The sequence below is a fragment of the Panthera tigris genome, chromosome X (assembly GCF_018350195.1).
Source record: "Panthera tigris isolate Pti1 chromosome X, P.tigris_Pti1_mat1.1, whole genome shotgun sequence".
In the NCBI taxonomy this organism is placed as follows: Eukaryota; Metazoa; Chordata; class Mammalia; order Carnivora; family Felidae; genus Panthera; species Panthera tigris.
The window spans coordinates 43,543,197-43,570,918 of NC_056677.1; the positions used below are offsets into that span (position 1 = coordinate 43,543,197).

Below are 27,722 nucleotides of genomic sequence, written 5' to 3' on the forward strand. Positions count from 1 at the left end.
GCCTGTCACTGTCCTTAGGAAGTCAGCATGTGGCTCTCTGCCAGGAGAGACAATCACAGAATATTAGTATTAGAGAGAGACTCTAAAGGATTGATTCAATTTCAGCAAGCCCACTTTGTAAATCACTGGCTGTCAAATTTGAATGTGCATCAGAAGCACAGGGAGGACTTGTCCAAACAACACAGGTTTTTGGGCCCCATCCCCAGAGTGTTAAGTCTGGGTGAATCCTGAGAATTTTTGCCTTTGACAAGTCCCCAGGTGATGTTGGTACTCTTTGTTGGTCCAGGGACCACACTTTTGAGAATTGCTGGAGTAAAGCGAGCCCTGCAAAAGGAAGTGATTTTGTGGAGGTGATTTTCTCAAGATCACCCAGCTGTAGCTTGTGACCCAGACAGGGCTGGAATTTAGGCAGCGTCTGGTTCTCTTCTTGGTAGTAGTGATCCTGACCATTTACCAAGGACCTACAATGTGCCAGGCACTTTACAATGTCTCATTTCAGACTGAAGGGGACAGATTATTATCCCCCCACCAATAACTGAGAAAACAAGCTTAGCAATGTAAATTGACAAACTCACATAGCTGCTAAAGAAGCAAAGCTGGAATTTGAACCCAAGTCTCTGTGAGTCCAATGTCTTAGCTTTTCTGCTATACTATTTGTTAAACTGGAATAATAATAATATCTGTATTAATAATAATAATAATAATAATAATATAATATCAGGTTGCTTTATGGGTGGCATCAGTTAATAAATGTAAAGCTCTTGTTGCAGCCCAGGCCCTAGCAAAGGTTCAATACACAGCTAGCTGCTGCTCTCTTACTTTTTGTTTTAATTGATATTGTTATCAGCACCCTCTGTATCACTAGTGTTGATATTATGGTTGGCCCTGCATACCCATCACTCCCTCATCCCCCATAGCAAAGCCAAACCAGGGAGACCAAGGAAGGAACCGGGATAAGACACAATCTTGAATTTTAAGTACCATTTCCCACAAACAAAGCCAAAGTGAGCCAAGTCATGTCAGTAACTCCCTATGCCTAGAACCCCTGAGGTCACAGACTGTTCTCAGAAAGGCCATAGTTCAGAGACCCAGAACTGAGAGGTGGCAAGGGCTCCCAAGATCCCCAGATCAGCCTCCCTTCATACTTGCTTCCTGCCTTGCCACTTAGCCACTCTGCTCACGTGACTTCTGGACTAAGAATCCATCAATTCCTTGTTAGTAAGGCAACCTGCCACCCACCCTACCACCCTTCCTGCTGCAGACAACCACACCCCCACTCAAACAGAAGCCAAGCTAAGAATGTGTTTCAGTGTATTCTTCCAGAACAGAACTGCCTCTGCCCGGAGCTCCTGTCTTTTGGTGCTAAATAAAGTCATTGACTGGGGGCAAACTCAACCCTTAGCTTCCCTGAGCCTCATCACCAGAAATTCCTTCTTAGAGGGAAGTTCTTGTTGTGGAATGGAAAAGATAGCTGAGGCCAGCAGCCCTTTGGGCTCTGAGTTTGCAGAAAAAGTTCTCTTCCCCTTCTGGGCAGCTGTTTTCACAACAGACAATACTAGGCCCCCTGAATTGAGAGATCCTCATGGCAAATAGACCCTGTTCTTCAGAGAGGTGCCCATTCTGAGGGCTTTGGCCCTGTGACAGAGCTGATGAACTCTGGATGAGATCACCAGTGAGTCATTGTAGCTAGAGAAGAGAACCAGAACTGAGCCCCAGTGCCCTCCTGAATTGAGACCCGGGGGAATTAGGAGGAACTAGGAGAAAAGACTGAAAATGAGCAGCCACTGAAATAGGATGAAAAGTAGGAGAGTGTGGTGTCTTGCAAGCCAAGTGCAGTATTTCAGGGAAATATTTTCTAGAAGGAAAGGGACTGTCCCAAAGTCAGAGAATTAGCAGTAAGTAGCCTAGGACTAGAACCCAGGTACTATGGATTCCCACTCCATTTTCCATTATAGCACTCTGGGCTCTATAGCATGCATATGGGACTAGAGCAGAAGGGTAGGAGTGGCCAGATGGTCTACCCTCCAGTTCATCTTGAAGGGGAGGATTCTAGACTCACCTTGTGTTGCAGCCGGAATGCCAGGACAAGCTGAAGGTTTCAGAAGGGAAACGCATGGTGGTAGCCACTTCAGGGCATCCCTCCAGCAGCTTGGCCACATGCCATGAGTGTGGCCTACTGACAGGGGCGTTTCTCCTACATCAAGAAAGGGACAGGAAGTCAGCTTAGGGAAACAGAGCTGAAATCACTTCCCATGCAGCTTCCACCCCCATCCCCTCTTTCCCTTAAATGAAATAAAACATCTTGCAAGGAGCTGGTATGGGAATCTTAGTGGCCCTCTTTGGTTCCCAGGACTCAAATCTCCTTCGTGCTGAGGATGAGGCATGGATATACAGAATGTCAGTTTCACAAGGCTATCTTGCTCATGGATGTATCCCAGGCACACACAGCAGTGCCAGACCCATAGTAGATGCTCAGTAAGTATTTGTGGAATAAATGAGTACTGCTGCCCAATCAACAGTGAGCCTACCCTAAGTTGTCTTTGAGGAAAAAAATCAATCTGGACAAACTTCCCATTTTTCTCTAAGAAAAGAATAGGCAAGGGGTGCCTAGGTGGCTCAGTTGGTTAAGTGTCCATCTTTGGCTCAGGTCATGATCTTGTGATCAGCAAGTTTGAGCCCCACATCGGGTTCTGTGCTGACAGCTGGGAGCCTGTATCCTCCTTCAGATTCTGTGCCTCTCTCTCTCTCTTCCCCTCCCCCGCTCACACTCTGTCTCTCTCAAAAATAAATAAACATTAAAAATTTTTTAAAGAAAAAAATAGGCCAGTGATTGAGAAGTTCAAAGAAGTCAACACCAGGATGCAAATCCTCCAATTTTCACTTGTTCCTGTGATAAGCATTTGTTATATGTTTACTTCTTCACAATGTACCGTCTGTGTATAGCTCTGGGGATACAGAGATGAATCAAACATAGTCTTTGCTTACAGATTAGTGGGAGAGAGAGCTAATTCGAATAAAGTATGGTGAAGGCACTGAGGGAGTGAAGGATAAGATGGGCACAGAGGTGAGATGCCTGAGTTTGTAGGCAGAGGGGGACAAGGAGCCCCAACTCCTGCCAGGGAAAACAGCACTAAGTGGTGAGTGATGCAGTGCTGGGCTGACAGAGAGACTGTCTGCTCTGCATGGCGGGGGTACATAGAGGGATACAGGTCTGAGGCCAATGCCCTGGAGGCAACCACAAGGTGTCTGGTGCTGGAGGCTTCAGCCATACTCTTGCACTGACTGGCATAGGCAAGACCCATTCCTGTCCTCTGGTATAGTCCCCGTGAATAGATGCCACCCTTACAAGTGGAGAAGAATGACATGGGGAAGAGCACACGTAGGACCTAGGTAATTCACCGGAAGATAAGGAGAAGGTTGATGAGATGGGAGGGGGGGAGGAAACAGAGAAAAAGAATGAAAGAGAAAGAAAGAAAAGAAAGAAAGAAAGAAAGAAAGAAAGAAAGAAAGAAAGAAAGAAAAGAAAAGAAAGAAAGAAAGAAAGAAGAGATAAGGGTGAGAGAGGGAGGGAACCTGGGTGGCTCAGTCAGTTAATTGTCCTACTTCAGCTCAGGTCATGATCTCACAGTTCATGAGTTTGAGCCCTGCATCGGGCGCTGTGCTGACAGTTTGGAGCCTGGAGCCTGCTTCAGATTCTGTGTCTCCCTCTCTCTCTGCCCCTCCCCCACTCATTCTCTCTCTCTCTCTCTCTCTCTCTCTCTCTCTCTCTCTCAAAAACACATAAACATTAAAAAAATTAAAAACAAAGAGTGAGAGAGGAAACAAATGACACAATGGGAGAAAACTGAGAGATTATAGAGGAATACATAGTAGAGAGAAATGGGTGATAGAGAAAGGGATGAATGACAGAGTAAGAGGAGGATAAATTAGTAGATGAGAGACAGAGAGAGAGAGAGAGAGAGAGAGAGAGAGAGAGATGATAGCCCCTTTAATTTATTCAGTCATTTACTGTGGCAGGCTCCATGCTAGACACTAACAGTGCAGAGTTGACTAAGATAATGGCCCCTGTTTTGAACAAGCTTGTAATCTAGTGAGATAAATCAGCTCTCTACCTCCTAGGAGCAGTAGTGGATAGACTTGAGCTGGATTCCATCCTGGCTGGGAATGCCCCTCACCCTAGTGGAAACACAGAAAATCCCAGCAGTACAAGGTTCTAGAGGCCCAAGGCCTAAAAAGGCAGTCCTGAGGAGAACAGCCTTGCTAGGGAAAACAAGGGTTGAGTGGTAACAGGCCAGACATGGACAAGGAGGTGTAAGAGGAAGGGCAAGGGAAGCTGCTTGTCAAAGGTCAGGAACTGGAGCCACAGGTCAGTAGCGCTGGCTAGATTTATGGGGAGGGAAGCCAAGTGAGGCCCCCACTTTTAACTATAGTGTTCCATTATGGGTTTCAGAATGCCCAGCAGGGAATCTAGAGGTACAAGAAGACCTTAGAGCAGGAGGAGGTGGGGTGCCTGTTCCAGAGTTTCACACACAAAGCCATGTTGGTAGAAATCTTTCCAGCTAATATTACCTGGTAGTCATCCAATAACAACTGTAGATAAAGCAGCTGACAGAAGTACTGTGTATTGCTACATACTAAGAGTCATGTGTTTCTACTAGGTACTATGCTTCCAGGCACTGAGATACAGTGGAGAACAAGGCACCTCTCTTATTTTGGGCCCTTTTTCCACATCCAGGATTTCTGAAGAGTCCAGGGTTTAAAATGTGAGTGGTCAGCCTTGATACCACCTTCCCCCAGCCATCTAATCTTTCATTGAGTTCTACTGGGTCTTCTTTTATATCTTTCTGGCTTTGCCTCTCTCTCTCTCTCTCTCTCTCTCTCTCTCTCTCTCTCTCTCTCTCTCTCCATTTTCATTGATTCTATTCTACATAATTACACTTCTCCACAGAACCCACCACCAACACCTTCTGTTCTAGTCCAGGCCCTTAACACCATAATGTCCAAAATACTGTGTCAGTCTGCCAGCCAGTCTCTCATTGTTCCATCTCCAGTCATTGCTTTTGGGTCATATCACGTCAAACACCAATTGAATTGTGGCACTCACCTATTCAAGAATCTTCCCTGACTCCCTGTTTCTTCCCCTGTCCTGCATCAAATATAAACCGGGTGAGATGCTCAAAGCTGTCTATGAGCTATCTTTACCCACCTGGCCCAATCTCCCATATCTGTGATCCAGTCATGTCCTGTAAACAACTTTGCACCTTTGCCATTGGTTCTCCAATAGAATCTAGCACAGGCTCTGTAGATGGACCACCTTGGTTTGAATCCCAGCTCTCCCACTTATGAGCCTGTTATTTTGCACAGGTGACTTCACTTCTCAGAGCTCTAAAATGGGGATAAAATACCTAATTCGTGGGGTTGTAAAGATCACATGAGACAATGTATGTTGACTGCTTAGAACAAGGTCTGGTAAGCCCTCAGCCTATCTTAGTTATTACTCTGACTATTCTCTTCACCTGGAATCCCCCTCTAATTTTGTCAATCTGCATCCCACCTATTCTCTAAGGTGCTGCTCAAGTACCATGTCCTCCAGGGTGCTTGCCCTTAGTAATCTAATCCTCACAATTTATCTTATAGTAATATTATGTTTTATATTGCACATCATCATTTCATGTATGACAGTCTCATCTCACCAACTGTATCAGGCCAGTAAGGAAGGAAACTAACATGAATGAGATGGATCTCGGTTCATATCCTAACTCTACCAATTTGGATGTGTGACTGTATGCAAGGCACTTAACCCATCTGAGCTTTGGTTTTCTTATCTGAAAAAGGGAACAATAATCCTTACCTGGCTAGGTTATGGTGAGGATTAGGGATAATATTTTCAAAGCATCTGAGACACAGCCTGATACATAACAAGTGGTCAATAAATAGCACATACTATAATAAAGGTTATCAGTTCAGACTTGTCCTTCTGGATTGTTCAAAAGTACTCCCACCAGATTTGTCTATCTGCTATCAAGGTTTGGCTACACCACTCCTCAGCCACAATTTGAAATGTAGCTAACAAAGGCATCTACTCTCTAGGGTCTCTCCAGGAGTTGGAAACAATCCCAAAGAGACAGAATCAAGGCAATAGGGATTTGGGACCACTGAGAGAAAACCACAAGTTATGGGAAGGAAAATCCTAGCAGAGGAACTGTAGCCAGAGCTGGAGACTTCTAGCCCTAGTTTGGAAAAGGAGAGGAAACTATCAATAGGTTCTAATACTCAGTCTAGTATTATTACTAAACATCCCTAGACTTGGAGACAGTCTACACTGACATTCCACTCCTAGCTGTGTTACCTTGGATAAGTCACTTCTCTGAGTTGTAGGTTCTTTGTCTGTAAAACTATGAAGAGAACCCCTTACTCACGAATTATAGCCTGGATTAAATGCAACTCTGTGTGTGAAACCACTCAGTGTAGTACCTGACATGCCATTAACTTTGCAAAAACAGAACAGGGACCATTAATTGACCACTTAGATGTGCCGGGCACTAAGCACTTTGTATATATTAGTTGATTCAGTCCTCACTCCAACCTTATCAGTAAGAGCTATTATTATCCTCAGTTTACAGATGAGGAAACAGAGACGCAGATAAATTGCTTTGCCAAGAGCACACATAATGAGGATGAGGCTCAGAACCTCCAGCCCTTTCTAGGATACCACAGGACTCCTCCTCCCCAAAGAGGGACTTGACTCAACAAGCTTGTATATCTGAGGCTTCTCCTAGCTGTTTCTACAAGAAGCAGTCATAAAGGGAAAGTCTTGGTGGTCCTTGAGTTTAAACCATACCCTCTTTGGGCAGTGGGAAAGAGTGATGAAGAGAAAGAAGTGGAGAGTTGAGAAAATGCCAACCACCAAACATGCAGCTCCAGGCCTAGCCATGGAAGGAATGGCATCAGTGCCTGCCCTTTCTCCTAAGACTGGCTCAGGTACTGTCATTAACACATACCATACCATTCATTACTCCAAAGTTCCTTTCTTAGAAAGCAAAAATAAAGGGATACTGAAGAAAGAAAGCAGAAGGGGGAAGAGAGGCAGCAGCCATGGCTACCAGCAGCACCTACCATGGAAGTTGCTCCTGGTGGGGAGATGGCTTAGGAGAAAAACTGGGTATCCAGCCAGCTCAGGTGTTCAACAACCCCTCCAGCCAGCTCCTAGGGCTTCTTTCTGCAGGCTGGATCTTCCCTTAGGTGAGACCCATCTGCCTTCCTGTTAAGACCTCCTGAGATGAGGGACATTCAGCCCAAGCTGCTGAGTGTGATGCAAAGGGCTCAGGCACAGTCAGGTCCCAGTTCCAAGAAGAGAGAGGAGTCGCATTGAAGGCAGGGTATGGCCATCAACCGTTGGACTCAGATGCAACCACAGCCAGAGGAAGGAAAGCCAGTGTCAAGAGCAGGACAGGAGTGAAGACGCTGCTCCAGAAACCAGCCAGTACCCTGGTGGCAAAGGGAAGGATGAAAGGCAGTTCCAGAAGCATAAACAATCCCCCTGTTCCCTACTCCAGCCTCTTCTGAGCCCTGGCCCACCCCCTTCCACAGCTCAGGGGCCAATAAGGAAGCTGGGCCCCCAGCCACTGCTAGAACTCAGGAAAGGAGCAAGGAAATGATGTTTGGGAAAGATAAAGCGAGTGTCTAAAAAGAATTTTTAAAAATACACGTAAGTAAGAGAGAAAAAAACCCCAGACACATACACTTAAAAGAATTCCTGTGCTTCCTGAACTGAGCTGACCCCACCCAGCCATCTCCGTGGGTCCTCTGGGCCCCAGAAAAGGAAAGCCCAGAGCAGCCAAGCCTAGCAGACTCCAGGTCCTGAAGAGCAAGTAGTAAGTACTACAGCTTATTTTACATGGCTGGGGGATAGTGACCTAGAGATTTTCCAAGGTGAATGTCCTGCTGAGCTATACAGACTTACAAACCAGTCTCAGTCATATTTACAGGGTCTGCACTTCCTATGGGCACCTGGAAAGATCCAAAGAAAACTTCATTTTGCAACTGAGATAGTGGTGCTTGGAGTCAGCATCCCTGGCCCTGCCATGAATTCTCTCTGAACTCTGACAACTTACTCCCATTCTCTGAGCTTCTGTTTCCTCTCTGCAAAATAAAACATTGGACTCCATTGTCACAAACAACCCTTCCAGCTATAGCATGTTATGATGTAATAGTCCTAGGCCCCAGGCTGGGGCTTCAAATGATGTCCTCACTGACCTATGTGATAGCCAGAAACCAGAGTGGCCCCACATGATTTTGCTGTATATCCCAAGCCCAAAATCAGGCATCAGGGTTTAATTTCTCTCAGGGATTTAGGGTTGGGGGTTTCCTTTTGTAATACTCCTGATCCCCACTCCAGGTTCCCTTGGCGTCTGGTCCTAATTCCAGCAATTTCTGGCCCAAGAAGGCTTATGTGAGCTCCCTCAGGACAAGAAGTATGCTCAGGCCATTTATCTCTGGGGAAATCATGCCTGGAGGCCCCTTCCCTTCTCTTTCCTCTGTACCACCTAGTGAAGTCTGGTTGACTTTTTGTCTACTCCCTAAAAGACAGGTGCCATCCAAGTAAGCCCATAGGCCCTCCTTTGGTAGTTAGTACTGTATGGGCAAAGTCTGGGGATTTTATGGGTGTATAATATGGCTTAGAGTCTCAGCTTTACCATTCACTACTTGTTTGGTCTTGGGTATGTCACAGAGCCTTCATTTTCTCATCTGCAGGCATTCAACAAATGGTACCTTCTGTTAATATTATCTTCTACACAAAATAATAATGGGCAAAGTACTGTTAATAGCATGAAAAATGACTTCTTCATTCCAAATGAAGATTAATGAGAAAGGGCTAATTTAAAGAAGGTTCAAAACAGATGGTTACCAGAGGGGAGGTGGGTGGGGGGATGGTTTAAACAGGAGATGAGGATTAAGGAGTGCACTTGTTGGGATGAGCACCGGAAGACATATGGAAGTGTTGAATCACTACATTGTACATCTGAAGCTCACATAAGGATGTATGTTAACTACCCTGGGATTAAATAAAAATTAAAACATTTAAAAGAAGAAAATAATGTTCAAAAGCCAAACCTATACTCTAGAGAAGAGCTTCTCAAACTTCAATGGGCATATTAATCACCTGTGATCTTGCTAAAATGCAGATTCTGTTTTAGCAGGTCTAGAGCAGGCTCCAGATCTAACTTTCTAACAAGCTCTACAGTAATGCTGATGCTGCTGGTGTGATCACCATCCTTTGACAATACACTAGGGAATACAGTACCATTAACAGTATACTAAAGAATAATTCTTGGTCTGAAAAAGCATGGGGATAAACAGTTTCTTCTCATGTCATTCCTCAGGCCTGGGTGCCCAGCCTTCCCTAATCTTCTGGTTATCAAGTACCTTCCTCCTTTCACTCAGCAACCCAGTGCAAAACAGTGCTTTCCTGATGAGATCTGCTGATCCCCACATCCTAAAAGAATAAATAACAATGAGTTTGATAGGAGTTGGGTCCTGTCTGTAGCCAGGTGAGGCTGAGAAAATTATGAGTAGAGGAGCAAGCATGTTCATGGGACTTCCTGAGGTATAGGTGGGGCGGGCGGAGGAGATGCGGAATCACCAAATGAGGTGATATGATAAGCAGGTGGGCACAGGTGGAATATACTTGAAAAATTCTTGGGCAAAGGAAGATAAAATAGGAACACGAACAGTGTGGCCAATTTGGGATTTGGAAAAGAGGCTGGGGGTTGGGGTGAGGGTAAAAGGGGAATCCTCTCACTTATCAATGCTGAGTTCCAGATTACATTATCAAATATAACCTCCTATGTTTGGGGGAAGGTAAAGATGACTGCTTCTTTCCCAAGCACTCAGAAAATAAGAACTTGGCATGGATGCAAGATGAGGATGGGCACATGAAGGTGAAAGTGGCAGATAAGCCAGAAGCTAGCTCCCAGAAGAGTCCTCTGGTAAACACTTGTGAGAGATGAGGAGAGGGAGATGCAAAAATTCTGGATGGGGTGCCTTAGTGGGCTCTTGCCCCAGTACCTTCTGGCAGCATTACCCATCTCTGATTCTGGCTCCCAGCAGACCCATTAAGCAATACTTAGAGGCACACAGAGAAAGAGAACCATGGCTTTGCCCCAACCCAGGGCAAGAAGGAAAACATGGCCTGTGTTGCTTGGGATTGTGCTTAATCCGAGGTCTGGGATATAACCTATTGCAGGCTCTTTCCTCTTTTGAAAGTATTTAGATAAGAAGAAGCACAAAAGAGTGTCCTTGATTAGCTTTGTTTACTTTCTGTGGTTTTTCCAGCCTCCCCCTGAACAGTACATTCCACTTGCCCCACATGAAGGAGTCCAAGCTTATTCTGGCCAGCTCTGCAGGAAGGGAAGCCTGCATACAGACCGGTGGACAGAACAATGCATGGCTTGTTTATCTGACAAAATAGGGGAAAAGCTGCTTGATCACCATGGAAGGATACAGAGCTATGAAGGTCCACTCACACCCCACTGCTAGTGGGGGACCTTGAGGCCTGGTGATCCAGGGCCCTTTCTTATTACAGACCAAACCAAGGGGGAACGTGTGTGTGTGTGTGTGTGTGTGTGTGTGTGTGTGTGTGTGTAATTTTAAAGACAACTTTTACAACAGTGGCTTTCTTGTCTGTCTGGGAAAGTCATAGTTTCGGCCATCTGAAATGTGGGTATTTTACATAGAGGGTCTTTGGTATACTTCTGTCTCCCCACATTCCCTACCTCCTCCAACCTTCCCTCACCTCTCTGAACAGTCAGGTCAAGCTCTTTCATGTAAATATGCTGGATCCACCTCTCCACCCTCCATCTCGGGATCCATCCCTGGCTAAAAGGAAACCAAGGGCAGTGAATAAGAAAGGGAATGTTGCAGTGGAAATAAAGACTCCCTCAAATGCTGTTGTATGTGTCAGGGGGTACCTTTGTGCTCTCCAATTAGAGAATGATAACTTTATCTGATAAGGGTCTTTATATTTCACCTTCTGTTTTCATGTATCAATTTTCACATTGAAATCTTTAAAACAGGGGGACACCTATTTTTTTAAAGAAGGCTGGAAAGAGGCAACCTATGACTGATGCAAGAGAGTTTTGCAAATATTAGGGGCTAAAAAATGCTTAGTATTTTAGAAGCACAGTACCTGTAATTCTCTTTCAGAGTGGGATAGAGAGTATATTTTAGTTCTATGTACAGTCTAATAAGACATAGCCATCATAGACTGTTTCTTGTCAACGATCCCAAAGGCAAGAAGGTTGACGGTTCATATTTCACAGCTTCTAGAAGCAAGGTGAGCAAGTCAAGAATCTGAATAATGAAAGAGAGTTTTTCTCACTTCCCTGTATGTACAAAAGCTAAGAGTGCAACACCAGAGGGCTGAGGGAGACTTCAGGAGAGAATATAGGGAAAATGACAATAGGTTCACAGAGAATCATCTGTTGAGCCAGTTTCTGGTGTGATGCCCAATTTCCTAAACCAACACCCAGAGTGATAAAGAAGGTGGAGGATGTTTGTCCTCCAGCTCTGGTTTCTATTAGTAATATTTGTAGTATCCCTTGGGAAGGAAGATATGGGAATAATACAAGATTTTCTTTCTTTTCCCTTTAAGCCAAATATCTTCTTCAGCTTAGACTCAGTACTGGAGATGCCACTTTTTCAAGAGGATGGTGAAACCCACAAAGGTTTTTCCTAAAGTTAAGTCTCAAAGCCCTTAGAATTACTTCTGGCCAGTCTTCAACTCATCTCCACTACGAAGGACATGGAGCCCTACGACAATAGCCAACAATAGTGAGGACCCTGGTAGAACCAACAGTACCCACTCCCTCTGCTTTGTGCAAACATGAAAATGAGGAAGGGTCAATGCTCAGCAGAGCTGGACCACAGTGAGCCAGGTGGAAAGCAGTGGGAGATGAGGTTGGGAAAATGCCAAGACCAGATTGTAGAGTTTTCAAAGGCCAAAGTAAGAGGTATGCATTTAATTCTCAGTGCAATGGGAAGCTGCTGGACATTGTTAAGCAGGGGACTAGCATGATCTACATTTTATAAATATCTCACTTGGCTGATGAATTTAAGCAGGATGAGAGTAGAATCCAAGCAACCAGTTAAAAAGGCTCTCATAGGTAAGAGATAATAGTGGTTTGTTCTAGGGAAGAAGCAGTAGGGTAGAGAAAAGAAGTTTGATTCGAGAGATCTTGAAGAGGTAGAGCTGACAGTACTTGTTGATGGACTGAATGTGGAGAGTGAGGGAAAAAGAAGAAGCCATGATATTTGGGTCATTTGGCATCTGTACCTTCTTAACACAGAGTTCATTCCTGAAATTGACTCATTAGTAGTATATATATATATTTTTAAAAAAAGTTGGCAATCTTCACCATTCTCTTATTCAAGCATTTATGGAGCTTCCATCCACAATTTAAGGTGCTTGGAGAGGTACTACGGAACATGCCAAAATGAAGATGATATAATCCCTGTGCTTAAAGAATTTACAATGTGAGAGGGGATGAATAGAAATACCTAAGTAACCACTAAACCCTAACCGGAAAGTTATGTCATTGAAGGAAATGCTAACAAAATGAGGGTTTAAAAAAAGAGAAAGCACAGGTTAATTAAGGAAGACTTCACAGTGCCTCTGGGCTAAATCTTGAAGACTCAGTTTATTTATTATTTTTAATACAATTTATTGTCAAGTTAGCTAACTTACAGCGTATACATTGTGCTTTTGGTTTCAGGAATAAATTCCTGTGACTCATCACTTACATAATAACACTCAGTGCTCATCCCAACAAGTGCCCTCCTCAATGCCCATCGCCCATTTCCCCCTCTCCCATACCCCACCACCGCGTCAGCCCTCAGTTTGTTCTCTGTATTTAAGAGTCTCTTTTGGGTTTGCCTCCCTCTCTGTTTGAAACTATTTTTTCCCCTTCCCTCCCCCATGGTCTTCTGTTAAGTTTCTCAAGTTCCACATGAGTGAAAACATATGATATCTGTCTTTCTCTGATTGACTTATTTCACTTAGCATAATACCCTCCAGTTCCATCCACATTGTTGCAAATGGCAGGATTTCATTCTTTCTCATTGCCAAGTAGTATTCCATTGTCTATATAAACCTGGCATGACGTCTCCAGTCTCCTCCAGTTTAAACCCAGGCGCCCCAGTCTCGGTTTAAACTGGAGGAGACTGGAGACGTCATGCCAGGTTTGCATAAGTAAGAGTGGGAAAAGAAGGAATATGCTGAATGAAGCACAGTTTATATAAGGCACACAGGAAGTAAAGTTAAAATGATGCAAGAAAACGGTGGGCTTTAAGTGTCAGTGTATTTACCTCACATAACCCAATAGGCAAGAGAGAAGCTTAGGAAGATACAGAATAGGAGAGCAACATGGTAAAAGCAGTATGTTGGGAAGGTTATTTTGGTAGTCATGTGTAGGTTGAATTGTGTGGATAAATACTGAAAGCATGAAGTGAGGAGGCTTACACAATAGATACAATAAAAGGTAGAGCTAGAACATGACAGTGGGGATACGACAGAAGGGAAAGATGGAAAGAGAACACGAGACACAGAACCAACAAGGTTGGACTACTCATTAAATATGAGAACGGGGTTAGCATGATCATGAAGCACGTGGAAGAAAAGTGGTAGTGCCAACCTAGATAGGGAAGTTGGGGCAGGAGCCAGAGAAATGTTTGATTTTAGACATGAATTTGTTTCACACGCTATCAAATTATGTAGATAGACACGCCCAGCAAGCACCTCAATGTCTGGGCCACAACGCTAGAAAGAGGTTAGGGCAGGGTATGGACATGTGGTCATTATTCTGAGAGGAGGCAGCTGACATGCTTCATTGGCTATGACTGCCCATGGTAAATGTGTGCAAAGGAAAGACCATGGATGACAGGTCCCTGTAGAACAGCTAGAGTTTAGGTGGGAGAAGAAGACATGCTAATCAAAGAGACAAAACAATAAAAATGTCATTTTCTTTTTTTAAATTTTTTAAATGTTTTTTAAATTTATTTTTGATATATATAGAGAGAATGCATGAGTGCAAGCAGGGAGGGGCAGAGAGAGAGGGAAATACAGAATGCAAAGGAGGCTCCCGGCTCTGAGCTATCAGCACAGAGCCCAACATGGGGCTTGAACCGAGGAACTGTGAGATCATGGTCTGAGCTTAAGTCAGATGCCTAACCGACTGAGCCACCCAGGCGCCCCGTCATTTTCAATGATATTGGTAATATATATTTTTAAACTAAGTGTCAGTAAAATTTCAGGGAAATGGGCATTCTTGTACATTCCTGGGTGGGAAGGGATATGGGTATACATTTGCTAGAAAGAAATGTGCCATATCAAGAGACATCAAAATGTTCCTATTGTGCTTGCTTCAGCCAACATACATGAAAATTAGAATGATGCAGAGATTAGCATGGCTCCTGCAAAGGCTGACATGCAAATTTATGAAGCACTCCATTTTTTCTCCGCTGGAATTAGACAGTATTAATGGTTGTGCAACCTTGTGAATATACTAAAAGCCACTGAATTACACACTTGAAGGTAATGCATTTTATGGTATGTGAATTATATCTGTTTTAAAAAATGTTCCTACCTTTTGATACAGTCTTTCCACTCCTAAGATTCTACCCTAAGAGAGCAATTAGAGATGCACACATTGATTTATGTACATGAAGTGTCATCTACTGCAGAGTTATTTATAAAGGTAAAAACAGGAATATCCTAACTGTCCAACATTTAGGAAGAGTTAAGGGAGGTATTGTACATCTACATGAAGGAAAAATAATCTGCCATTAAAAGCCATGTTTCTCAAGACTACTTAATGATCCTGGAAAAGGCTCACAATATAATGGCAAGTGAAAGAAAAAGCATCCAAACCTGTACATAGTATCAGCCCATTTCAAAAAATATATATGGATGTACATATATATTCATATACAAGCCTACACATATTATAGGGCTGAATGCCAATACATCAATATCTTACCAGCAGGTGTTTGTCTCTATGTGGCAGAATTAAGGGTCATTCTTATTTTTTATACCTTTAAAAAATTTCAAAGCTTTCTACACTACACATGTATTAGAGCTGAATGAGAAAAAGTTTTCAAAGAAAAAAGACACCATTCTACATGGGCATATCATTTACCCTGACAATCATCTGATGCAACTGTCTGATACATTCCTAAGTTAGGAATACGCAATACTCATAATACTTGCATAATTGTAATACTCGTATACTTAACTATTTCAAACATCTGTATTTTGCCCTCAGATAAATCAGCCTAGAGCCCACCAACCTAACAAAATGCTTCCCCAACAAATGCTTTGCTCTTTGGTGGTGGATTCCTCTGTCTATTGTACTAATTAAAAAAACCTCCATCTGACAGGTTTTTTTTTACCACAATATTAGCAATGGGAGCTGTTCTTTGCTGTCAGAGGTGGCCAGGGCTGGAAGAACAAGGGGCAAGTTAAAGGAAACCAGGCAAAGGAAAAGAAATGTCAAGTCAAAGTCAGCATCAAGGCTGTGCTCAGTGGATTGAAAAAAATTGCTACTCAAGGCCTTGTTGGCTATAGTTTTTTCCCAAGTGCCTCATGAACTTGGTGGGACAAAATTGCATGGAGAGGGGAGAGCCACAGGAAAATCTGGTGGGGGTGTGTGGCAGTAAGTACCATCTGTAAAGCCATCTGATTGCTAATATTTGTACACCACATTCACAGTTCACACAGAACTTTCATAGACACCATTCCATTTAATTCTTAAAACAACTTTATAAACTCCACTTCAGGAAAGAAGAAACTCAGGTTCAGAGGTGAAATAAATCACAGAAGGCTTGAACTGAAGTTCTTTGCCTCAAAATTCCTGTGTTTTTTCCCTGAACAGTGGTTCTCAAAGTTTGTTATATAGATCAGCATCAGCATCACCAGAGAACTTGTTAGAAACGAAACTCTGGGGCCCTACTCTGGAACTTCTGGATCATAAACTCTGGGAGTGGGACCCAGCAATCTGAATTTTAACAAGCCCTCCAAGTGATTCTGATGCATACCCAAGTTTGAGAGCCATTGCTTTAAAGAATGCTACCATATATTTTTTAAAACAGATTTTTAAATGGCTTCTTTAAAATACTGGCTGCTGATGCTTTGACTTAAGTGGGTTTTTGTCTTCCAGGGCAGGCTGGGAGACTCTCTTCAACTGTCAGTGGCTGTATACACAATATAGGGGGCTGCCTGAATAGAATGTGGGCTCCAGGGGTGGGTGGGAACATACTACTTCATGGTGAGGAAGGTCCCAGAACCAAGAGGGCAATCCCCTGCTCACATCTTCCCTGTTTGAAGGGGATATGAGCTGGAGAGCAGCTGCCATATATTTATCTCCTCTTCTGAAGTTTCACTTCATAAAAGCTTTCACATGGTTCCACAATGTCCTGCATGAGCCCCTGGGAAATTTCCTGATCTGATGTCTTTACAATTACAAACCTCTTGTTGACCAAGCTTTTCATTTCTTTGGTTTTCATTTTTTTTTTTTACAGGATTTTCAAACAACAATTTAGAAAAAAAATGCAGCAATTGAAACAAAATTATTTTCTTTCTGGGTAACATGAACTCCCCTACTCATGCCTCCCCAACCCACTCCCTATCCAATTTCCTCACTGCAGGTAACTGTTCTCTCTCTCATTCTCTGTCTGTCTCTGTCATACATACATACACTCATGCACTCAATCATACACATTCCTTTCCCTTGGGATGGAGAATAAACAGATCAGGTATTTTTTTAAAAAATTGGACTTGACTTAAACCGGATTTTAAATTTTGTCAGGGTAATGTTTGTAAAATTGAAACAAAACTCATACATAAATATAGATTTATTCTGAAAATGCTAAAGCTAAAAGAATCATGGAATTAAAATTATAAAGTATTCAAAATTCTAGCAATGAACAGAATTTGTTGTTATTCCCTTTTCTTCATAGGTACTCGCACTAAATTCATTCATTCATTCATTCATTCATTCATTGGTTAGTTATTGAGAGCCAAGCAAGCACTATTCTGGGGTGCTGGGGACAAAGCAATGAAGAAAACAGACAAGATCTCAGTCCTCATGGGGTTCAACTCAAAAAATATGAAATACATGTCAGGTCGTGGTAAATGCTCTGAAGACAGAGAAAGCAGGGTAAAGGTGGACTGACTGACAGGAGTGTGTGGGGGCCAATGCTATTTCAGAGAGTGTGGTCAGTGAAGGCCTCTGTTGGGAGGTGATACTTGAGCAGTGGCCTAAGTCAGGGAAGTAGTCAGGCACATAAGAATGTGCCTGGGCAGAAGGATCAGCAAAGGTGATGGTCCTGAGATAGGATCACTTTGCCATCGTCCAAGAACAGCAGGAAAGTCAACGTGGCTGGAATGGAATGAGCAAGACAAAGAAGGGGAGGAAATGAGGTTGAGGAAGGAGCCTGGGGCCAGGTGAGTGGCTCATTCTAAGGACTCTGGATTTAATTTTAAGAGTGATGGAAATAAACCTTGTTTCTACTATGTGTCTAGTGGGGGCCAAATAGTCTAAAAGTCTGCACTATGATCCTTGCCTTCAAGAGGCTTTCAATCCAGGGTGCCTGGGTGGCTCAGTCAGTTAAGCGTCTGACTAGATTTCGGCTCAGGTCGTGATCTCATGGTTCCGTGAGTTCAAGCCCTGCTTCTGGCTCCAAACTGCCAACCGCTTGGGATTCTCTTTCTCTCTCTTTGCGCCTCCCCAACTTGCACTCTCTCACACTCTTTCTCTCTCTCAAAAATAAACAAATAAACATTAAAAAAAGAGAAGCTTTCAATTCATCCATTTGAGGAAACAAGCCAGAATTACAGGAGACTTGAGAAGGGGTGGGGATTCTTGATTCCTCACCTATACTTGGTCCTAATCTTAAGGAGCCACCTTTAGTAGAAAAGAATTCCAAAGGAGAAAGAGGCTTGCCTCCTATGCCAATTTGAGAAGATTCTCCCACTTCATAATTTGGGCATTTTAATCTCAAAAACACAATGTTTACTATGTGTTCCAAATATTAAAACATTTTATACTCATAACAACCCTACGAGGCAGGTACTACTATTGTCATCCCCATTTTACAGAGGGGAATATCAGCAGCTCAGAGAGGCTGAGTAACTTGCTCAAGATCACAGAACTAAAAAGTTAGTATTGAAACCCAGGGAGTCTGGCTCCAGAGCCTGGCTCCAGATGTATCTCTGTACATCTTCACATACACAGATGATTACATTTTTAACCACTATTCTCACCTGCCTTGCCTACAGATAGAGACAAAAGGATGGTGAGGGGAGGATGATGAATCTAAAGTTGAGAATTAAAGGGGAAGTCTCTCAAATGTCCCAGGCGACCAAGAAGAGTGCTGGAGGTGTAAGGAGACTGGGGAAAAGACCCTGAACTAGCCATGGGGGGAGAGCTAGAGGAGCAGGCTGCAGGATATTGCATCCATGTTGGGAGTCTGCAAGGAGTGTGAATACACAGTGTTCAGGTAGGAGGGCTTTGACATTGGAGATTATTCCTGTGGGACACTGAGATACCATGGGACTTTGGGGGATCCTGACCTTCCCAGTATAGAATACATAATGTCTAATAACCTGCAGGCAGAGAAATCTACATAAAGGACGTCATGCTTGAGGTTTGGTCTTGAAGGAAGTGTAGGGATTGACCCAGATGAAAGGAACTTCTGTAGAAGAAATAGCATGTGAAAATTATGGAAACGTGTGGGAAAAATGGCGTTCTGAGGATAGGATGTGAGAGGAGAGGTGGTGAGAGGTAAGGCTTGAGAAGCAGGCTGGGCCAGAACATGGAAGAACTAAGTTGCCATGTTAATGAGTTTGGACTTTCCCCACAGGCACTGGAGGGCCAGTGTAAGATTTGAAGCACGATGGTGGCAGGACCAGATTTACATTTTGGAAAGATGTTATCAGTTGATGTTTCATAGGGAGAAAAGGGGCAGGTGGGCCACTCAGGAAATAAATGTTACAGTCCAAGTTATCTGTAATTCAGGGATAGAGTGGAGAGGTATATCTGAGAATTATCTTGTCTGGGAGGTAGAACCAATAAATCTTGGTGCCTGATTGGACAGATGTGAGGAGTAAAGAAGAGGAGAGAGTCCAGAATGTCTCCCAGATTTCGCACTTCAGTAAATTATTCAGCCTGTCACCAATACCAGAAGAGTGGAGAGAGAAATCAATCCAATTTTGGACAAGTTGATTTTTAGTTATTTCTTTTTTTAAAGCAATACTCACAGAAGGCAAACCATTCAAACAGTACAAAGGCATATACAATAAAAAATGAGTCTCCCACACTCCTGGGGAAACCACTATTAACAGCTTCTTATTTATCCCTGGGTAGCAGTATGGTACAATAGTATTAAAAGCATATGCTCTATAACCAGACTGGATCTGAATCCATCATTGCTAGCTGTATGGGTGCTTTGGGATAGTTATTTAATATCTGTGCCTCGGTAACATCATCTGTAAAATGGGAATTATAATAATAGAGCACAAAAAGCATACTAGAATGCTGTTCAGAAACTTGATGCTTTTGCTAAACAATATATCATGGAGATAATTTCATATCTGTATGTGCTTTTTCACATATTTTTAAATAACTGCATAGTATTTCAGCATGCAAATTTTTTTCAGTTTATTTTACTCTTACCCAATTAATGAATATTGAGATTGTTTCTTTTTTGCTATTACCAATAATGCTGCAGTGAATATCTCTGTACATCTTCACATACACAGATGATTATATCTGTTAGATAATTCCACTACAATTATGGTTCACAGAATATGCGAATATTTGTGATAAAGTCTCCTGAAATCCAAAGAGGTTATGCTAATTTGCACTTCCACCAAGAATGCTTTTCAATGCATTGAATTGCTTTACAGCAATGCTTTTCAAACTTTCATGTACAAACAAATTGCTTGGGGAGCTCATTAAAATGCAGATTCTGATTTAGTAGATCTGGGTTGGGACTGTGTTTCTAACAAACTCTGGGTTGATACAGATACTGCTGGTCCAAGGATCACAGTTTAAGTAACAAGGTAGATAGCAAGGTGTGAGAGTGCATTTCTCTGCATGCTTGACAAAAAAATAGCGTATGCTAAACGCTCTGATTTTTGCCACTGAGATAGGTGAAGGTTGTATCTTAAGGTAAGAGTTGTTGCTTAAATAAATATTCATTTCTTTAATTATGAGTTTTGTTGAGCATCTTTCCATTTATTTTTATAAGCCGACTTTCTTTTTCTGTGGACTGCCTGTTTAGGTCCTTTTTTCTCATTTATAATGGTTTGCTGGTATTTTCCTTAGTGATTCTCAATCTGAAGAGCTCTTTATATATAAAGCCTTTGCCCATACCAGATGCAAAACATTCTTCTCAGTTTTTTGTCTTCAGATACTGTTTATGTATTTTTGCAGTGCTGTACATTCTTTTATGTAGTCGAATTTAACAATGTTCCCCTTTTTGGCTTCCTCTGTGTCTTGTTTAGAAAGACCTTTAATATTTCAAGATAAAATCATATATTAAAAATCATGTACTAAAATATGTCTTTGGATCAATTTCTAGACCCAATTATGGTCCACTGATCTGTCTACTCATGTGCCAGTTGTAATTAAACTGTTTTAATTACTGTAGTTTTATAATATGTTCCAAAAGGACTGGTCCCTTTCTCCCTTATTACTCTTCTTTTTCAGACCTTTCCTGACTAATCTTACAGATGTATATTTCCATATGTACTTTGGAATCATGGGCATGTTGGATTAGGGCATGTTGGATTAGGATGTGTCTGGGAGACAGTTTTGTGGAGACATGTAATACGCGGTTGAATCTGGAATATGGGAGTGTGGTCTTCTCTGGATACAGATATCTGACAGTTATCAGCGGTACCTGAAATCTCTTGAGAAAAGTTCATAGAATGAGAAAGAGGGTCTGAGATAGAACTTTAGGTTAGTGGTTATCAGGGTCCAGTACTCAGACCAATAGCACCAGCACTACCTGAGAACTTCTTGGGCCCTGATTGGATCAGAAACTGTATGGGGAGGAGGGCAGCAATATGATCTTTAAATCCTCCAGAGAATTCTTATGCACACTGAAATTTGAGGACCACTGTTTTAGGGTATACCAGTAGTTAGGAGACAGATTAAGGAAAAAGAGCTGAAAATAAGCAGTAGGAAGAAAACCAGAAGAGAGAGATGTTTAAAAATCAAAGAGAAGAAATTTCCAAAAAGAGGTATTCAACCAGGCTAATATTTATTAAGCAACAAATACTTCCAAAGAGCTCTATACATATCATCTCATTTACTCATATGACTCCATAAGGCTACAGAAATCTTTCAGATGAAGAAATTGTGATTAGGTAAATTGCTAAAGGTTGGCCAGTTGGTAAATGTTTTGGCACCAGTGCTATTATATACTAATGGCTACATACCTTCCTCTATACTACACTGCTGAAAAACTCAATTGGAAAATTGCCAACTGGAAAAGAAGGAAAGAGGCCCTTCATCTTTTTTCAATCTTGAAGACACTAATTCATCTTGGAACTACACAGAGAAGAGGGTTATGGTAGTGGAAGAAGCCAGAATGCATTGAGGAGATGGGAGGGGGAAAAAGGGAGACAAGTAGTATAAGAATACTTTTCAAGAGCCTAAGCAGCTGAGATGTGAAGGGAAAGACACTGGTAGTTGGAGGAGGATGAAGGTTAAGGTCACGTGATGTTTTTAGGAGGGAGTGCCTACCTAAAGATACTTACATGTAATTGAGACTAGTTTATATTGGGAATAGCATTCTGTGGGTCTAAAACAATCTTTGGTCTTGATCTACCTATGCTGTTCAACTGCCAGTTGAATCTCTACATATCTGATCAATCACCTCAAAGTAAATAGAAAACCGAAAAAACAAACAAACAAACAAACATTGACACCAAGCCCAACTCTTCCTAATTTATCTTTTTTAAAAAATATCTTGTTTATTTGTTTGCTTTAAATCTTTAAAGGTCTGACTGGCTCAAACCTCGTAACCAGTTTACTTCTCCTCTCCTTTAGCCTGTGTATTGAATCAGTCACTAAGTCCTGGCTTTGAAATGTCTCCCCCATTAACTCTTCCTGTCTATTCCTACTGTCACTACTCTATATAAGCAATCACACCACGTGGCCTCCTTACATACAATCCAACCCACACCAATCTTCCACAAACACCAATTTCATTCTTATTCACCTACTCACAATCCTGCAATAGTTGTCTCTGCATAATAGGTAAAGTTTGCTTTTCTGGGCTTTCTATAGATTGCCCAAATTTTCCTCTTACTGATTCCCTACATAAATCTTACGTTGGATGGGCTTCCTTAATAGTCCCCAAACCTACATTTCTCTCTATCTTCTCTTTATGCCTTCCCACATACCATTTAGGAATTTGGCCAAGCTCCCCCTCTTTTTGTTTTTTGTTTTGTTTTAGTTTTAGTTGTTTTTGTTTTGTTTTGTTTTGTTTTCTGGTTTTTTGTTTGTTTTTGCAAGCTCCTTGTGGTGTTCTTCCAGCGTTCACAATCACTTGTTGCTGGTTATCACTCATTTTGACAATCATCTATTTCCTTACTCAACCATTTTACCTATACATGTCTCATCTCCCTCCCCTAGAGTTCAGGGCTAGAGCATACTTCTTTTTTTTCTTAATTTTTAATAGTTATTTATTTTTAAGAGAGAGAGACAGAATGTGAGCGGGGAGTGGCAGAGAAAGAGAGGGAGACAGAATCTGAAGCAGGCTCCAGGCTCTGAGCTGTCAGCACAGAGCCGGAGGCAGGGCTGGAACTCATGAGCTGTGAGATCATGACCTGAGCCCAAGTTGGATGCTTAACCGACTGAGCCACCCAGGCACCCCTAGAGTATACTTTTGCTATGATCACCACCACATTGTTTAACATATTGCTAAGTACGTGCTAAATACTCACACTCAAAAATATTTATTAAATCAGTGAAATTGTATCATGGGAACTTGCTATTTAAAGAGATATTTGGTGAGTTACTGTGTAGAAAATGTCTATTTCTTTTTAACTTTCAAATGCCATATTAAAAACAATATACATTCACTGGTAATGTACCTGGTATCAGATATTGTTCTAGGCATTTTCTCATGAAGTACCTGTTTAATCTTTACCAGATCCCCATCAGGTGGGAATTACATCCCTGAATTACCCATAATGACAAGACTACATGATGGTTAGAGGCTTGCCTAGTATTTCCACTATTTTCACTGAGTACTCAGAGTTTATACTTAAAACCCCCAAGTCCATTGCTCTATTCTTCATAACACAGATTCCTTTCTTTCTATTTTTATTTTTTTTAATTTTTTTTAACGTTTATTTATTTTTGAGACAGAGAGAGACAGAGCATGAACGGGGGAGGGGCAGAGAGAGAGGGAGACACAGAATCGGAAGCAGGCTCCAGGCTCTGAGCCATCAGCCCAGAGCCCGACGCAGGGCTTGAACTCACGGACCGGACCGTGAGATTGTGACCTGAGCTGAAGTCGGAGGCTTAACCGACTGAGCCACCCAGGCGCCCCTATTTTTATTTTTTAAACACGGTCCCATGGTTCTTAGTTGAATTATAAACAATATTTTTCTAGAGTCTTGGTATAAGAAAAATTCTAATTAACAAAATAGGTAAATAATGAATATATTTACATCTCGTTTAGTGTCTAATTACAGTTCCTATGAATAATGAGAGAAAGTACTTTTGTGTCCCCAAAGTAAACCTGTGCCACAACGCAAAGGGAGATGAGATGCAGCAGGGTGCTGTATTAACATTCATAATTATGCATCTTATGTTCCAAAAATGAATTGTTGTTTGACAGCAAGGGAAAATGACAATAATAAAAATTATGGCAAAAGCACATAAGGTTAATCAACATATAATCAACTCACGAATTTTCACATTTTAGATGTTTTCTTTTATTGGTGTTTATGATTTATTATTTAGAAACACCGTAAACTAATCTACCAGAATATATTTCCCTATTAAAGATGACTGAAATGAAAACATGCACACATAAAGTGAATTAATTTTTTATGACACATAGTAGATATATCATTTAAGGGAGATTTTGTTCCACAAATGCAATAACCTACACATAATGAGGTGTCAACTTCTTCAGTGATACTTAGTCTAAAACACACACACACATACACACACAAACACACACTTTGGGGCAATTTAAACCTATTGGGGAAAAAAGACTAGATTAAAAACTCTTTTTTCTTTTCAGTATCTCCTAATGCGTGCTTTATTAAACAGAGCACACCCCAAAGAAACAGGAGGAATGCAGAATACAAATGACAACATTTTCCCATGGACTGAGACTGACCCAGCTTCAGGTCAGAAAAGAAGATGCCTTCACCTGTCAGATGGCTACTGAATATCTTAAGAAACCAACAGCCATCAGTTTAGTTGCACAGACCCACACCTAGAACTTTAACTCTCACCCTATCCAAGAGCTAATTAACTCAGTTTATTCTCCTTTTGAAACTAGCAAGCATTCCAGGTCAAGGCAAAGCTAAATCCTGGGTGATCGAGAAACACTCAATTATCCTCTCAGGCCAGTTTACACTTGATTTTTCTCTGGGCTTTACTGGGATGCAAGGTTACAGCTGAGGATAATACTCACAGGGTGAGGCAAGGGAGAAAGCATGCACAGCCTAAGGATTTGTAAAGTCATACAAAGATTTCTTGAAGACCTCAACTAAAATATTCAATTTAAGGCCTCTGAAGGTATTACTGAGACAGAAGCAAAGTAGGTAGGTAGGCAGAAACCAACGGAGGTGTTTAGAGACCAAACTATATCCAGAGTCAGACAGACCTGGTTATAAGATAGTATATGTGCTAGTCACCTCATTTATTTGTCCCCCAATCTCTTCATCTGTACGATGGGGGTACGCTCATCCCAATACCTCATAAGAGAGCTGTGATGATTAAATGACACTATGTACTTGAGAGCTGCTAGCACTGTATCTGATCCATAGTGAGTGCTGGGATAGAAGGACAGAAACTAACATTTAAAGCATGTTTATTAAATCTGAAAGGAATCATATTTCTGCTTCAACCTCTTCAAACTTAGGTGAGAAGGCTCCTTGGTGGGACCTTATCACCTGACTCCAAATTCCTAAAGAGAACGCCATTCTTCCCTTACTAGTATTAACATTTTAAGCCAACTACTCAGGAAAGGAGTAATATAGCACTATCCTATGGAACTATGGAACTATGATAGTCCCAATGACCGGAATTCATAAAAACTCAGCAATGTTGATACAGGGAAAATTGATGGGTTCTGGAGTCACACAGAGACTGGATTTGAGTCCCAGCTCTGATGCTTATTAGTTATTTGGCATTAGACAACTGACACATCCATTCTGAGCCTTGGTTTCCTCAGATGATACAGACTTTGTAGAACTGTGGTGAGAATGTAAGTTGCTATCATTATTATATTCTCATGATCACACAGGGTCTCAGGCCAAGCAAACTAATCAGATCCTGTGATATAATACACAAGCAACACAAAGCTACTTTCCATGTACAGCTGTGACAAACCAATGGCAATTGCAAGTGACTACCCTGATAAGCAACTTGGAGGGGAGAAAAAATTATTTTTACTGTGGCATGAAAAGGGGCCTCTAGAAATTCTTCTTTGGGGGGGATTCATCATAATAGTGATCCTGAATCACATATAAGAGATCAGTAATACTCCTTATCACTTCATGAGTGTCCTCTCCCACTCAACCTTAAACTTTCCTTTATCAAGCACCAAGCTTCTTCCAAGAAGTACAGAGTAGCAAGTAGCAAAGAATCACACACATACACACACACACACACACACACACACACACACACACGGAGAGAGAGAGAGAGAGAGAGAGAGAGAGAGAGAGAGAGAGAGAGAGAAAGGGAGAGAGGGAGAGAGGGAGGGATAGGGAGAGAAGGAAGGATTGTCACAAGAAAAAAATCCTAATCTAATACAAAATTCATGCACCAAAACTAGTTTTTAATTTTTATTCAAAATTTATTCCATTCTGTTGGAAGGGGCATGGGTACTTTAAGAAATGTATTCCTGAAGTGCAAAGAGGGTCAACTTCAGGTAAGTAACTTTCACTGTATGTAAATTTACGTCAAATTTTATGACTGAGAAAAAGAGAAGGGCAGGTGATGTTCTACTCCTTCCCTTAGAGAGAAAACCTACACTGTATAACTTCTCAAAGATTATTCAAAGGCATACATTAGCTGTATACTTAACAAAATTGAAGGATATACTGCACCCTCATCACAGGGGAAAATAAGAAAGAATATATCTTTGTATTAGGAGCCAGAGACATAATCATTTTTAGCTGAATAAGCATGCTAGAATGGCCAACCAATGCTTTCCCTTTGATTAGTTGGAAAGCAATCAATGCACTCTTGCTAGATTGGAGATTTCACTCAAAATAGAAACTGGCCTGAAGTCCAGAAAGCTGGCAGTTCAGAGACAAATCCCCAGAAGGGATCTTGACACTTGAACTAAGATCCAGGTTTGGCATACTCATCAGGACCTAAGTTTAAGACTAGAGCTTGAAGAAGCTGTTAAGTAATAAGAGCTGGCAAAACGTACTGACCATCTTTAGGATTCATATGTTTCTTTCATCAGCTAAAAGAAACACCTTTGGTACTTGAGGTTTGTTTAGGTTAGCTGTTTTTAATAATGACATTAGATTTTTAAGAAGACTATTTTGGGGAGGTGTAGTTTTAGGTTTACACCAAAATTAAGAGAAAGGTACAGAGATTTCCCATATATCCCCGGTCTCCACACATGCATAACCTCCCCCCGTTATCCACATCCCCCTAGAGCGTGGTACATTTTTTACAGTTGATGAACCTACATGGATACATCATAATTAACCAAAGTCCATAGTTTACACTATGGTTCACTCTTAGTGTTGTATGTTCTATAGGTTTGAACAAATGTGTAATGCCATGTATCCACCATCAGAGTATCATACAGAATAGTGTGATATTCTACCCTAGAAATCCTCTGTGCTCTGCCTTTTCATCCCTCCCTCCCTTCTAACTAACCCCTGGCAACCACTGATATTTTTACTATCTCCATTTTCTTTTGCCTTTTCCAGAATGTGATATAGATGGAATCATACAATAATGAGACTTTTCAGATCAGCTTCTTTCATTTAGTAATATGTATTTAAGTTTCATGGCTTGACTGCTTATTTCTTTTTTTTTTTAAATTTTTTTAACGTTTATTTACTTTTGAGACAGAGAGAGACAGAGCATGAATGGGGGAGGGTCAGAGAGAGAGAGGGAGACACAGAATCGGAAACAGGCTCCAGGCTCCGAGCTGTCAGCACAGAGCCTGACGCGGGGCTCAAACTCATGGACCGCAGGATTGTGACCTGAGCTGAAGTCGGCCGCTCAACCGACTGAGCCACCCAGGCGCCCCTTGACTGCTTATTTCTATTTAATACTGAATAATATTCCATTGCCTGGATATACTATGGTTTATTTATCCATTTACCTACTGAAGGACATCTTGGTTGCTTCCAAGTTTTGGAAAATATAAATAAAGCTGCTATAAACACCCATGTGCATGTTTTTGTATGGACATACATTTTCAACCCCTTTGGG

The 27,722-nt window shown here is 41.7% G+C and overlaps 1 protein-coding gene and 1 pseudogene across 1 annotated transcript in view; one reads left to right on the forward strand and one right to left on the reverse strand.

Annotated features, from left to right (window-relative positions):
* SHROOM4 (shroom family member 4) overlaps positions 1-27,722 on the reverse strand; it is a 154,110-nt gene that overhangs the window by 43,866 nt on the left and 82,522 nt on the right. Inside the window, exon 3 of the mRNA XM_042973944.1 lies at positions 2,060-2,194. Coding sequence (XP_042829878.1) covers positions 2,060-2,194 — 135 coding nt within the window. The remainder of the gene's footprint in view (positions 1-2,059; positions 2,195-27,722) is intronic.
* On the forward strand, positions 14,414-14,513 carry LOC122235589 (annotated as a pseudogene).